A 14,679-nucleotide genomic window follows, 5' to 3' on the forward strand; every position below is an offset into this window, starting at 1 on the left:
TATTGTGCAATTTCTATAGGCTCAAGGTCACGACTACATGGAAGGGTCATGTGACATTTAAACAATAGATGCATTGATATGTCATTATTACATTAAAAAAAATATATATTTTCAAAGCTTAAATAGATCCGGTGTTGTTCTATATTTATTTTGGTCATCAAGCCATGTCGGCCGATACTTTCTGACCTTGCTACTCGGCCTCCAAGCTCGATAATTCCTACCGATGACATCAAATCTTTAAACCGCCTCACAAATTTGCAGTTTCATTGAAGAAAATGCTCAGCATCCCAGTTTTAGCATCAGTTTTAGCATCCCTAAAACACCCGTTCGCTTTTTTTTTTTCTTTCTTCGGCACACAGAACAGGAAATAGTACAATTATATTAATATACATTTGGTGCCCGAAATGAAAACTCGGATAGGACTGCGTCACCAGACTTCTCGTTCGATTGTGTTCTTTGTTTTTTTCAATGCAATTGTTTTTGGACGTTCTAAGCAGGCGGGAGCCTAAAAAAAAAAAAAAACCCCGCTGATCTGTTCAGATTTATTAGTGACGCGAAAAGTTAAAGTTTCTAAAGAAAGAGTCCCGACACGAGCTTCAGGAGAACGTTTTTAATTTCAGGCAAAAAACAACAACACAACTGGCACATCGCAACAAACTGAAGCTCAAACGTGACACAACGGGGTCGCTGAGAACAGCTCGGGGCCGATGGTGGGAGATAGTTTTATTACTGGATGCAGAGCTTGATTCCGGACTGAATCCACTAATCGCATGTACAGAATCATCTGAAGGTGTCCCATTTTTAAACAAATTGTTATAAATTCAAAAAGGTTAATTTCTTTTTCAAATGTGGTAGTAAAAGTTAAGTTTCATCGTGCAAATTGAATTTGTTTGTTTTTCGATGTTAGATGAAGCAAAAAAAACAAAAAAACATCTTTACAAATCCCGAGATCTTGTATTCTGACAGTTCTCTTCAAAATTCAGAAAATATCAAATAGTTGCATTTGGTACTAATTTTAATTGTTAAAACAAAAAAAACAACAACTTGGAAACAGGTGAAATACTTGCCTCGCGGACAAATTTCCTTTTTGTCTCAGAAAACAAGAGTTTTGTATGTAAATTGAACGGCAGGTTGAGATTAATTTTTTATTTTTCTTGCAGTTCGTGACTCAAAATTCTTTACCTCATTTTATGGAAAACTTTGCAATAATATCACTCAGATTCTCTTGACAGCCCTGTTCATGTCTCGTCGTCGCGTCTTCGGCCTCCTCCTTTTCTCTACGTCTTGTTTCTTCCACATGGTCCTCCTCACACCTGCTTCTCTTGAAACGTCCGTCTCAACAGACTCGTCCTGATTTTGTTCTAACGCTTGATTCCGTTTCACATATTTTGCATTTTCTGTCAAATAGTATCGTTCCGATGACGTCCACATTTGAAAAGGCAAAACGATAAAGCTCCTAAAACTAAGCTGCGGCAAGCTTCAAGCATTAATAAAAAAAATAAAAAAAAATAATTGGAATGAAAAGTGCTTCTGAAACATTTACCTTTATGGCAGGTCTTAACTTCTACAGCTGCCTCAAAAAGTCTTTGGCGAGCTTGGCAATCTAAAGATCTATTCGAGTGTGTGATCAAATGCTGGCATTTGTAAGCTTTGAAGCATTTTCATACGTGTTGAATCATGAGAGTGAGTTTATATCCACCTTTTAAAGGCGGGGTATTTTTTTATTTTTTTTTTTTTTGGGTGCGTTTTCATGTTGGAGAACCCAACTGTTAGTTAGAGTTAGTCCAAGGAAGTAAAAGACTTGTTATTAATTTCATCTCTATCTTTCAGTGTCACAGTTGTGATTGTCCTATCTCCATATATCACTCTACTTATAGGGGAACAAAATACTTTGGCTCATTATTATTCCTTGAAACCGAAAAGGAACCAAGTAGGCCTGCCTTACTGTATGATCAAAACTTCTGCGGCGATTTTGAAAACGGTAACACACAGATAAGAGATAAGGAAGGAGAATGTCGATTGAAATAGTCGCCCAGTTTATACCAACATTCCCTATCCGGTTAGTCAGTCTGTAATTCTCTTGTTTGAACATTATTTGATTAGATTACAGCAAAGGAGCAGCTACCCAACAGGCACATCATCGCGGTAACTTCTGTGACAAAAAAAACTCAATTCCAAAAATGGACAATGCTTCATTTCTCGAATACCCCTCCTTTAAAACTTGCAGTTATAAAAACACGAAGAATTTGATTGGCTGTCTGTAGATGCTGCGTTTATAACTGTGCGACTGACTGCAGCCTAATTTGGTGGGGGGGTGGTGGGGCCTGGGGGACCGTCCCAGCTGAAGTCTTCCTGACTATTCACTGGACGCAGAAAGAAATTTCGGCCAATGGGTAATTCGCAAGAGTCCGGGTGCAGCAAATACCCGGAGAAGGAGCTGGTGCTTTCATTGTCCGTGTACATGCCGTTGGTCTGGCTGTCCTTTACCTGCAACCATACCTGGTCTCCCATAGAGAGGTGGAGGACGACTGTCTGGCTGGTGGTGGTCTGTTTGGCTGATTCTGTTATTTTGAATACGGGATAGCGATTGAGAAACAGACCGACTTTAAGTGGCCTCACGGCAACTGTCAGGTGGAAGGAGAAGACATAAGTGCCGTTGACCGGGACAGTGTAGGTGCCCATATTTGGGTTGAAGTGCCCCTGCCGGTTGGTGATGATGTTGTAGAAAGGAACGGGCCAATTTTCAGCCGGAAATGACTGATTTATACTTGCGGAGAACGCCGACTGGATCGCTGGGGAGCAGGGACCACGCTGTCCCATGAGACCCATAACACCCTCGCTGCCTTTGAGCCCCATGAGGCCCCGTACACCCGGAACACCCATGTCACCTTTGTCCCCTTTAGCCCCCTCGACACCTGGGATCCCATCATCACCATCTGCCCCATCCGTACACTCACACACCCCCTGATCACCCTGATCACCCTTCTGGCCATTTAGACCAGGATCGCCAGGGTTACCGAGGTCGCCCTTATCACCCAACAGACCTTTGGGTCCCACAGATCCCTGTACCCCAGGCAGGCCCCGGGCTCCAGCTGATCCAGGTGGGCCTTGAGGACCTGGCGCACCTGGGACACTCTCGCAGGAGGCAGGGCATGTGCCGGTTTCTCCCTGGGGGCCCTGTGAACCTGGGAGCCCCATTGATCCAAGGTCCCCTTTGTCCCCTGAAGACACATGCAACACAGATCATGAATATTTACATTATGTTAACATAGATACTAAGTTAGTGTCTCATGTCTTTTTTTCTTGGCAAGAAGCCTTCTAGTGGTCATAGAAATTGTGACTCTTGTACTTGTACCCACAGTTAACTTTGGTTTCCGTTTGACAGGGAACATAATACTTTTTGACATAACCAAGTATTTCTTAGTAAAAACCCACAACTTCCCCCCCCCCCATTACATCATCTCTGTACCCCAACCATTGAAGTGTCAGACCATAAAGCCGTTATTTGTCCAATGACAATGCCGTTTTGGAAGGCATGGATGGTCAACAAAGCACTCAACTCGGACTCTCCCACTTTTTACGTCGACAATTTTTGCAAAACACTGGCAAGAATTGCTGTCTTCGTTTAAGTCCCATCTATGTAGCACTTAATGCCCCTTTAAATGGAGTGAACTTCTACATAGAGTGATCTCAGCGGACCTTTAAATCCTCGGCCGCCCTTATTCCCAATGTAACCGGGTACGCCATTCTGTCCTTTCGGCCCCAGGTCTCCTTTCTGACCTGTAACAACAGACAAAAGCAGAAATTAGTAAAGGTGGTGATCCATGTTGAGGCCAAAAAAAACGCCATCACTTCCCAAGTCAAGTCCATTGGCGGCCTGCCTGTTGTGAAGATTCCTTTGAAGGTGGCAGCGGAGTGAGAAACAAATTGAAAAAAAATGCCACTTGGTTGGTGTATGCAGATTGATCTTCAACAAGTTGATGTACACAAATGTATGGAAGCAAACCTCTTTCTACTCCCAACAAATCTGAACTCAGACAGCGACACAGCGATTGAGCTGAAAGCAGACAGACTGCTGTTTTTTACATCCATGTTTAATTTGGTTTATGTCAGAATAATTTAGATGATGCTGTTACCTCATAACGACTGGGCTGAGGTTTGGTTATGTGTTTTTTTTCATTACCAGTGCAGCGGCGGAGAATCCTTGATGTGTTACTCACCCTTCATCCCCTCAGTGCCTGTGAACCCCTGACGACCTTTGAACCCCGTCATTCCTCGACTCCCAGGACTCCCAGGATAACCTGATGAAAGGTTACAGTCAGGTCAGTTTCAACAAAACCTTTCGGCAATGTCTTTAGATTTTACAAATTTAACATCGAAGACGAAGAGGGGATTTCTGCAGAGACCAGATGGCCTTTGCTGTTGTGACCTTTCCCACCTCCGATTTGACAAAGCAATCACAACACACTGCTAGATATCGCGATGGAACCAAAATCAAAGCCTCCAGCTGCTGCCAGCTTTCAGACAAAGACAGGTCATTTAAAGTGGTCTACATGCCTGGAGGGCCTCGGTCTCCACGGTCTCCTTTGGGCCCCACAGTTCCTTTACAATGTGAACAGATGCAGGACAGCTGGGCCGGGTTGACAGGTGGCAGTACCGACATGTTCAGCAGCTTGTCACAGAAGGACATATCGGGCATAGATGGCATCGCCGGGTTGTTGGCCCCGCTCATCCGGAGCATGTCAGGGCTATCGCTCATGTTGCCGCCGGGTGGCCAGGGTCGTCCCCCGAGTGGCATCTGTGGGTACATGGAGACTGATGGCTCAGATGACGCCCCGTCACCTGAGCCAGACCACGGTTGACCGTTAAGTTCAGAGGTCGAGCTTTCCTCTTCAATGGGCCAAAATTGGGGGACATTTGGTGGCAGTCCGGCTGAGCAGAGGGAGGTCAGGACAAGGAGTCCCAGCAGCCTCGACAACATCTAAGGGAAGAAGAAAATGATGAGGTCGTTTGTCATTATTTCCCTCAAGTCTTTATGGCAGCGGAGTAAAATATCGTCAATCTGTTTCCAGTGAATAGGAGTCAGGTGGGTTTTTTTTATGTTTTCAATGTCTGTTTCTATCTGACTTGCTACAGCGTGTTTTTGAGGCAAGCTGATTTGGACCGGGACGGGGTCGGCCATCCTCCAACTCCAGGAAGAGTAATAATGCGCCCTCAAACTGTTTGATTCGACTAACAAAATGACTTTTCAGGACTATTTAACGAGTATAACAAAAAGCGCCATCAGCTTTGAAACCCGCTCCATACCCGAAGTAACCCTCCTGAGACCTTCCTGGTTTTCCGGCATCTGGCATTAAACACGGGTTCTAGATGTTCCAATCACAAGTGGACAGCTTTAAGTAAGGCAGTTCACATTTGGCATTAGTCGAATGCGTCTCGAGTGGCCGGTTGCAATTGGATCACCCTTCCCTGTTCTTTATACAAATGCCCGAGATACATCACAGAAATACAAAACAAAAACACCCAAAAAAAAAATCACACGAACAGGTAAAGAAGACGGAAGAAAGGAGTTGAAGCAACAGGCTCATTGTCTCATTTATCATTGTTCACAGAAGTCTCATGTTAACGCTCTTGTCCGTTGGGAATTTATTACGTAGTTCACATTTGTAAATGTCTTCAGTGAGTTTGTAATTCACAACGTGCACCAAAAAATGTTGTGATGCCTTCAATTACATCGTAGTATCTTGATGTCTTTTCCTGTTTTGAAAGGCTGCCTCACAGTAAAGTGGTGTAATTTTTTTGAACTTACAAAACTCTTCCAGCTGTTTCAATATTTGTCTTTACCCACCGAGTCATTCTATCCACATTATTGATGTTTGGTTTTTTTTGTAATGTAAATATTTAGTGAAAACACAGAGTCATTCCTACTATATACTCGCAACATCAATATTGAAGTCTTTGCTCAAAAATATCGTCATATTGGATTTTGTCCGCATCGCCCAACCCTACGCTTTTACTAATTTGACTTGACATTAAGTCAAACATTTAAAAAGAACAAACCTACATCATTTTCCTGCCCGCTTAAACTGGTCTCAGACTAGAAAAATAAAATCCTCTGAAGTACTTCATGAAGAACTCACCGTCCCTTCTGAGTCGCGCAGCATCGTCTGTTGAAGCGTTTTTTGGGGAATACGAAGTGGATCGAAGAGGCTTTGATGCATTTATAAGTCTTGCCCGAAACAAAACTTCCTTCAGATTTCGGTCTGCCCTGTGGGGCACCCGCATGACAAAGGCCGAGGACGGGGCGGGACGGGACAGGTGGGAAAGGGGAGGCGTCTCGTCATTGTCCCGCTGAAGAGGAATTGGGCCCTCTGCCTGAGATGTGGCCTCCTTCACCATGAAACAGCAAAAAAACAAAAAACACATTCAGAGCAGAAAGAGGAGCGCTTATCTGCTAATCGTTCCATCGTCCTCCACCCTCCTTTTGTCTCTCATCCTTTCAAACAAATCGTCTCAGACCATGTTTGTTTTCCACAACTCTTCTCTATTCCCGGCAGTCTCTGGAACGTTCTGTCTGACTCACTTTCAGGGTTTACTTCGATCAAGTTTGGTTTCTCAGAGTCCAACATTTTGCACTAATAACGGCAAAATTATTTTCCACCTCCAGCCACAGATTCCCGGTATTGTTTCCCTGCAGATTTTTCAGGCCTCCGTGCCAACCCTTGTGTTTTCATGAACACGATATCTCAGGAACGCCACGAGGGAATTTATTCACGTGTTCACTTTCACATGTTCTTGGACAAAGTGTACTTTGGGATGGGGGGGGGGGGTCAAAGGTCCTTGTGACTTTACCTCCGTCCCATTCACGTGAACACGCTATTTCCGCAACGCTTTGAGAGTTTCTTATAAATTTAGGACAAACGTAATGATGTAATGATTAGACTTCGGGTCTTCAAGATGCACATATGCCACTCCTGCGTCTGACTTCCTGTCTGCGCAACTTGACGTGGTTTCTGTCAAAAAATAGAGTAGGCGCCTGCTTTTCGTGGAAAGAAGAGTAACTTCGGGGGCACTTCTGAAACACGCTGCAGCCAAAATTAAAAAGAAAATGAACGTCGTGTCCGTGACGTCGCCCCTGGGTTCCTTGAGGAGCGGTTTTAAAATCTCAGTTCTGGCCAGTTGGTTCTGGCCGTCACCATCTTGGCGCAGTGCCTGACTCCGCCTTTCTCTCAGCTAAACGAAAAATGGGCAAAGAGGCGGTAGTGTGGCGTTGGAGCTGAGGCAGGCTGAATGAAGCCTTAATGCTGAAACCTGCTGGCAGCTCACCAACTGCAAGGGCACTCGTCTGTCACTCAAAGCAAACCCACCCTTAATTATGCCTAACTTTAAGCCTTAATACATATTTAACAGGTGAGTTTGGAAAAAAAATTCACACCGCCGTACAAGTTGGCAAGAACGTGGAAATTAGCTAAAGAGACTAAAACCATTTTTTACTAGGCTGTAAATGTTTATTTCTGCTGTAAAGTTAGGCACCCGCCCTCTTATTTGAACAATGGAGCTCTGTGATATAGAAGAATAAAATACAGCACACATTTAATAGTTTTGGGACCTTTTAAATGAGGTAGGGACCCAGAAAATGCTGATAGATTTATATGTGGTGCGAGTTTGCAAAAAGATGAAAACCACCAACAACAACAAAAAAAGAGTCAAACAAGAGTGTCTGGGGAAAGTTTGATTTTAATTTCAAAGTTTGATGAAAATGTAACCAACAAAGGAGGTTTAATGATTGTTTGTGGCAACTGTTGTTAACATGACCATAGTTTATTGTACCGACAAGTTCAGTATCAGTGAACTTTCAACTTTTTATCGGCAAAGCTTCGAGCCCATCTGCTGCTTCAACACAGTTTGCTAGTTGAGCTGGTTGCAAGCTTATTAACTTTATTCCAAACAGGGTTAGTTTTTAATCTGATATCTGATATCAATATTTATATTTATAGTTTTGTTAGTCGTGCAAATTCAGCTATTTTTATTGAGTTTACACCTTTAAAAGTCTCCACAAATCGTCGGATTGTGTATTTTGCCTTTAAGATTTCCTTTTGTTCAAATATAAAATAATTCTCTGTCCAGTTTTGCCACAATATCTCAGGAACGCCTCAAGGGGATATCCTCAAACTTGGCTTATAAGTTTACTTGGACTCAACGGTGAACTGATGAGATTTCGGTGGTCAAAAGATCAAAGGTCACTGTGAATTTATCCAATACGTTCGTGGCCGTAACTGAAGAATTTGTGCGCCACTTCTGACAAAATTTCTCACTAAGGTCTAATAGAATAAAATGAAGTGATGATATTTTTTTTCCCAAAAGGTCAAAGGTCAACTTCACTGTGACATAGTGTTCTGAAGTAACACCTTTATGTCCATTATTCAACACCATAATTCTGAATTGGTGACACTAATCGTGCGTCTTGGGCAACATCCATATTTGATGCATAGTCTGCTGTCATAGCTACAACTCGTGCGCTCTACCAGAATCAGCTTTATTTTCCAAATTCTCAATCTTCTCTATATTTTTAAAAGTCTGGACAGACATGGATATGAACTGCAACCTGACCTGGCACCAACCAGGAATTCTAGTTCGTGGAAAAAAAGAGGTATGGCTTTTAGCTTTTAGCCATAATTCTCTCACCAGCCCGGTCCACGTCTCAGTGCTGCGTCTTCTTTGTTTCTTCACATCTCGTTTCCGTCACACTGCCCTTCCTTACCTGCTCCGTCTCCTTTTGAACCACTTTGAGCCCAAATAACTCTACTAAACCCAGAGCCGTCGGAGTTTATTGTGCACCTTGTTTTGTATTTCAAAATAGTTTTGCTGTATTCAGTATTAACAAGGGAACACCACTTCCAAGAGTCAAGGATTGTATTTGCACTGGTACTCTCACACTCAGGTTAACAAAACATTGCACCTGCCAATTATTGCTCAAACATCACAGAGGTAAATAATCTGCTGGAAACAGATTTAAAACATTGCAGTGAGGCTGAATAGCATCGAGCAGAAGAAAAATCACCCACAGTTGAAGATATATATAAGATAAAGGAGATACATATCAGAAATAAAAATGACTGAAAATGAAGTGTTGGAGCACTTGCAATTGAAGCATCTGCTTTGGTTGCACTTTAATATACAATAAAGTCTTTATGCGTCATTAACATTTGAAAAGGCAACATGATAAAGGCTCTATAACAAAGCTTCAGCAAGATGATCTCGAGGATTACCAAACAAATTTACTCCGAGGTCCCAAAGTGCTTTAAAAATATTTACCATTAGAGCAGATCTGTACCAATACAGCCAACAGTCTTTGTCCCGGTCAACAATCTCAACAATGAATTAAAAAACAAGGTGCATGATTAAATGCAGATGTGAGCCTGGCACATACAAGCCTAGATGTAGTGTTGAATCATAAGAGTGAATTTATCTCCACATTTAAAGGGGGGGTATATTCATGGTCGATATTTTTCTTAACTTATATTCTTTCGGTATCTTATTTTCTCAGAGTAGTTTGGTTGGTTTTAACTTATAACAAATGATCACAAGACACACAGAAAATAGCATCATTTCCGAAAACAAGACACTGCAAAAATGTTGAAATACAGAAAAATGTAACTATAATTTGCGGTGATTGCATTCACATCAGATAACAGTGAAGAGTACCAGCCAGTCACAACGGGCACATCACTGAAATACCTTCTCTGACAGAGAGCTCAATTCCAAAAATGGACAATGCTTAATTTCTCGAATACCCCTCCTTTAAAACTCGCAGTTATAAATACACACATAATTTGATTAGTGTCTGTAGATGCTGCGTTTACAACTGTGCGACTGACTGCAGCCTAATTTGGTGGGGGGGTGGTGGGGCCTGGGGGACCGTCCCAGCTGAAGTCTTCCTGACTATTCACTGGACGCAGAAAGAAATTTCGGCCAATGGGTAATTCGCAAGAGTCCGGGTGCAGCAGATACCCGGAGAAGGAGCTGGTGCTTTCATTGTCCGTGTACATGCCGTTGGTCTGGCTGTCCTTTACCTGCAACCATACCTGGTCTCCCATAGAGAGGTGGAGGACGACTGTCTGGCTGGTGGTGGCTGGGATGGATACTTCTGTTATTTTGAATACGGGGTAGCGATTGAGAAACAGACCGACTTTAAGTGGCCTCACGGCAGCCGCCAGGTGGAAGGAGAAGATGTAAGTGCCGTTGACCGGGACAGTGTAGGTGCCCATATTTGGGTTGAAGTGCCCCTGCCGGTTGGTGATGATGTTGTAGAAAGGAATGGGCCAATTTTCAGCCGGAAATGACTGATTTATACTTGCGGAGAACGCCGACTGGATCGCTGGGGAGCAGGGACCAGGCTGTCCCATGAGACCCATAACACCCTCGTTGCCTTTGAGCCCCATGATGCCCTGTATACCCGGAACACCCATGTCACCTTTGTCCCCTTTAGCCCCCTTGACACCTGGGATCCCATCATCACCATCTGCCCCATCCGTACACTCACACACCCCCTGATCACCCTGATCACCCTTCTGGCCATTTAGACCAGGATCGCCAGGGTTACCGAGGTCGCCCTTATCACCCATCAGACCTTTGGGTCCCACAGATCCCTGTACCCCAGGCAGGCCCCGGGCTCCAGCTGATCCAGGTAGACCTTGAGGACCTGGTGCGCCTGGGACACTCTCGCAGGAGGCAGGGCATGTGCCGGTTTCTCCCTGGGGGCCCTGTGAACCTGGGAGCCCCATTGATCCAAGGTCCCCTTTCTCCCCTGAAAACATAAAGAACACGCATCATAATATTTTCATTACTTTGAACTGCCCAAAGTGCATCTGGTTGTGACGACGACAAATGACTCGGTACTTTAATGATGTCATCTTAACTCGAACCATGATTTTCCCCACTAGAGTTATTTTTGCACCTTAACCACAGCAATTTCCGACCACGCAACTGTTACATCTTTTGGGAATCGGATTTGCAAGGTCTAGCTGCAAGGAATGGCACCGACAACAACTGTTGTCCTGGTGTTAAGTGGCATCCACGCAACACTGACAAGCCTTTTACAATTGATCTCCTACATTGAGTGCTACATCGAGCGATCTCAACAGACCTTTGAATCCTCGCATGCCCTTCTCTCCGGGGTTGCCGCTGGAGCCGGACTGACCTTTGTCGCCCAGGTCTCCCTTTTGTCCTGTAACCAAAGACAAAAAAATGGAGTGTGACTGAGAAGAACATACATATTAAGTATATTAAGCTATTAAAAAACGATATCCAGGTCAAGGGTGGTTTTGAAGATAGGTTTAAAGATGGCAGCAGAATGAGAAACAAACTGAAAAAATGAGGCTTAGTGTTGTTGGAAGGTGGATTTGACTTTTATTTGATCTATATTTATTTTGTTCTCCCACCAGTCTACACTTAATAACCCATAATGATAAAGAGATTTGCAAATTTGTTAAAAATCTAAATCTTAAATTTCTATGAAATGCAAGGGCTCCAGATTCATCCTGTGACTTTATTGTTATCCTATTATTATTTTTTTCAGGTTCAGTAAGGATCCCGTTCTTTCAAATTTAAATGTTTAGAAATTCAAACCATTGTTTTTTTGTTTTTTTTTCAGGTTTCTCCAGCAAACAGCTGACGCTTCAATCGCTTCCTCCTTCGTTTTAGGAATTATTTTCAAGTTTTCAACCGTTTTCATTGTTATTTCCTTCACCTTTAACCTTCCATGGTTAGATTCTGCATTTAAGCTGCTTATGAAGAAATTTCCCCTCGGGGATTAATAAAGTATATAAAATAAAATAAAAAATAAATAAATAAAAATAAATAAAATAAATATTCAGCCATTTTCAGCAAATTCAAATCAGGTTTCAGCTCATTTCAGCAATACTTGACAAATGATTTCAGCATTCAGACGTATTTTCTTGTGGAAATACATTTTCTTGTTGTTCTCGACGTGTCTCGAACTTGATTCCAAATTGGCAAATTCGATATATTGGGCATAGTTTTACAAAGACAGACGCCTGGTTATATATACAGTAAGGTCCCAACAATTCAAACTTCATGTCAGGACAAAAGCCAAACCATTTATAATGCTCTGAGTGTTCCTGGGATCATTGTAATGTTGACGCTTATTAATCGTTAGGTGTTTGTGCTTTTGTGTTGACAGGATTGGACATTAAATGATGCATCCCCTTTTATATGATTTTGTCCAACACCTATACTGCACTGGCTCCTGTGACAGTGACGGCATCCATTGATAAGCTAACCTGTAGGTGTTCCAGTCAAAACTGTAACATCAGGACTGAGTTTTTTGTGGTGTTTTTTTTGGTCATTTCCAGTGCAGTGATGGAGAATCCTCGCCGTGTAACTCACCCTTCATCCCCTCAGGGCCTGTGAATCCCGGACGACCTTTGAACCCCGTCATTCCTCTTCTCCCAGGACTCCCGGGTCGACCTGAGCAAAGGTCACAGTCAGGTCAGTTTTTACAAAACGGTTCTGGCAACATCGTCCGATTTTGTCAATTTAGCATTCAAATTTCACAGGTGAATTAAACTACCGAGCCGTGCTGGTGCTTTGCTTATCTTTAAAAGGTCAATCCTCAACATTTACGCAGTCGAATGTCTTGTGTCACGACCTTCTTTGGGTTGAATTTGATTTTTAGCGTATAGTATCAGATAGCACATTTTGGGTGAATGACTAAGAAAGCCAGAATGGTTAATTTTATGAACTTTAAGAACTACATTTCCATTCAAATGCTAGTTTCTTGATATTTTGACCGAATTTTTACACATAAAGACACTCGAGAGTCAAATGTAGCAGCACTGAGGAATCTGTCGCTTCAATTCATTAAATTACATGTAAAAAGTGGCAAAGGATTGTTCTGATTGTTGAAACAAGCAAAAGTCATCAACGTTTCTCTTAGCGATGTTTGGAAGGGGATTTTTGACAACGTAATCCATTTTTGCTAAAACATTTTTTGTAATTTTACAACAAAAAAAACCCATAAAATTTCAACACAACTGGACCAATAGACCCAGACAAATTATAATGTGGCAAGCTGTACTTTAACATTTAGAGTCTACTGTGTTTGCTGTCTATTATAAAGAACGAGTGTTAAATCGCAAAGGTCGGCGCTTTTCTGCAGAAGCTTCAAAGCTGCTTATTTAATTATTATTTAATTGGTCACAATTAAAGGCCAGTTCTTGTCAGAAGGTTTTTGCACTAAAACTAAAAAAAGGCTGAATGTCGAGTTGTTTTTTATAAAGTGCTGTACATGCCTGGAGGGCCCCGGTCGCCATGGTCTCCTTTGGGCCCAACGGTTCCTTTGCAGTGCGAACAGATGCAGGACAACGGGATCTGTTCGGGAGAGTTGAAAATCATGTCGCAGTTCATCGAATTGGGAGTCATGTCAGGCGACGTGGGGCCCATGGCCCCGAGCATCCGGAGGCTGTCGGAGGGGTCGGACTCGTTGCCAACTGTCGACCACGGGTGCCCCTCGGAAGGCAGCATAGGAGGCCAGTTGGGAGGCCACTCGGGAGGCCCCTCGGGAGGCCCCTCGGAAGGCAGCGTAGGAGGCCAGTTGGGAGGCCACTCGGGAGGCCCCTCGGGAGGCCCCTCGGAAAGCGGCATAGGAGACCAGTTGGGAGGCCCCTCGGGAGGCCCCTGGGGAGGCCCCTCGGGAGGCGTCCTCATGTGGCCGTTACGGGCAACGGGATACCACGGGAGTATTTCCTCCGACGACTTGGCCGAGGGTTCGCTGTCCACACCAGGCCATTGGTAGGTGTTGGGGTCGGGGGAGAATTCTCCGGTTTCGTCGGACTGGTGATCGGTGGGGTTCGACGACATCCTGGCCGAGCAGAGGGAGGACAGCACGAGGAGTCCCAGCAACCCTGACGGCATCTGGAGCGAGAGGAGGAGGAAGAGGATGAGGATGATGATGATGATGATGATGATGACGATGATGATGACGATGGGGTCCCCCAGGAAGGGAGATACAATAATTGCACCGCATCTGACTTATTAAACTTTCTGCAGTATGAAATCACTTCAACCTGTTTCCATAAAAAAATAAAAAATAAAAGCGCCTGCTCAACTAACGTCACTCCCTCAACTACGGAGATTAATCGGTGCTTCAACTGATCCACTTTGACTGTGCTCATTTGGATTTTATCCCGATACTCAAATTGGGTCAAAGCTCTACTGTAACTTTATTCTTTATACATGTGATTTTTTTTTGTGCCTGTAATGGTAATCTTTTTTTTAAACGGCACCACTTTGTTTCCCCTCTAACGTCAGCCAAATGCTCAGAAAAGCACGGCCAGCCTGCCAAAACGTCATCCAATAACGACAAAATATCACCTACATCATGAAAACTAAAGACACGTTTGTCTAAAATTGATACGAGAAAAGTTTTTCAGACTTATTTAAGCATTTTTTTTTTTAAATGATTTTCTTTAGGCATTTGTCACTAATTTTACTTTGGGAAAATATTTGCACAAACACAAAAAAATGCTATATACTAAAATTGACTGCTCTCAGACTTGAAAAATAAAATCCTTTGAGGTGTTTGAGGGAAAACTCACCGCTCCGTCCGAATCGCGCGGCATCGTCTGGAGAAACATTTTTTGTTTAGTGAAGACGAGG

The 14,679-nt window shown here is 43.3% G+C and overlaps 1 protein-coding gene across 1 annotated transcript; it reads right to left on the bottom strand.

Moving 5' to 3' along the window:
- Positions 1-595: 595 nt before the first annotated feature.
- Positions 596-13,881, bottom strand: LOC138633931 (collagen alpha-1(X) chain-like). The gene is made up of 8 exons (XM_069720470.1): positions 13,314-13,881; positions 12,409-12,489; positions 11,147-11,227; positions 9,887-10,807; positions 4,558-4,842; positions 4,221-4,301; positions 3,700-3,780; positions 596-3,221 (listed from the first exon to the last, which is right to left on the bottom strand). Exons 1-8 carry the CDS (start codon positions 13,879-13,881, stop codon positions 2,299-2,301), a joined length of 3,021 nt encoding a protein of 1,006 aa, XP_069576571.1. The 3' UTR covers positions 596-2,298.
- Positions 13,882-14,679: the final 798 nt, after the last annotated feature.

Source organism: Brachyistius frenatus, unplaced genomic scaffold, assembly GCF_029030835.1.
Source record: "Brachyistius frenatus isolate BFR_SWC_R1_liver_20210118 unplaced genomic scaffold, ASM2903083v1 Contig_242, whole genome shotgun sequence".
Lineage (NCBI taxonomy): Eukaryota > Metazoa > Chordata > Actinopteri > Embiotocidae > Brachyistius > Brachyistius frenatus.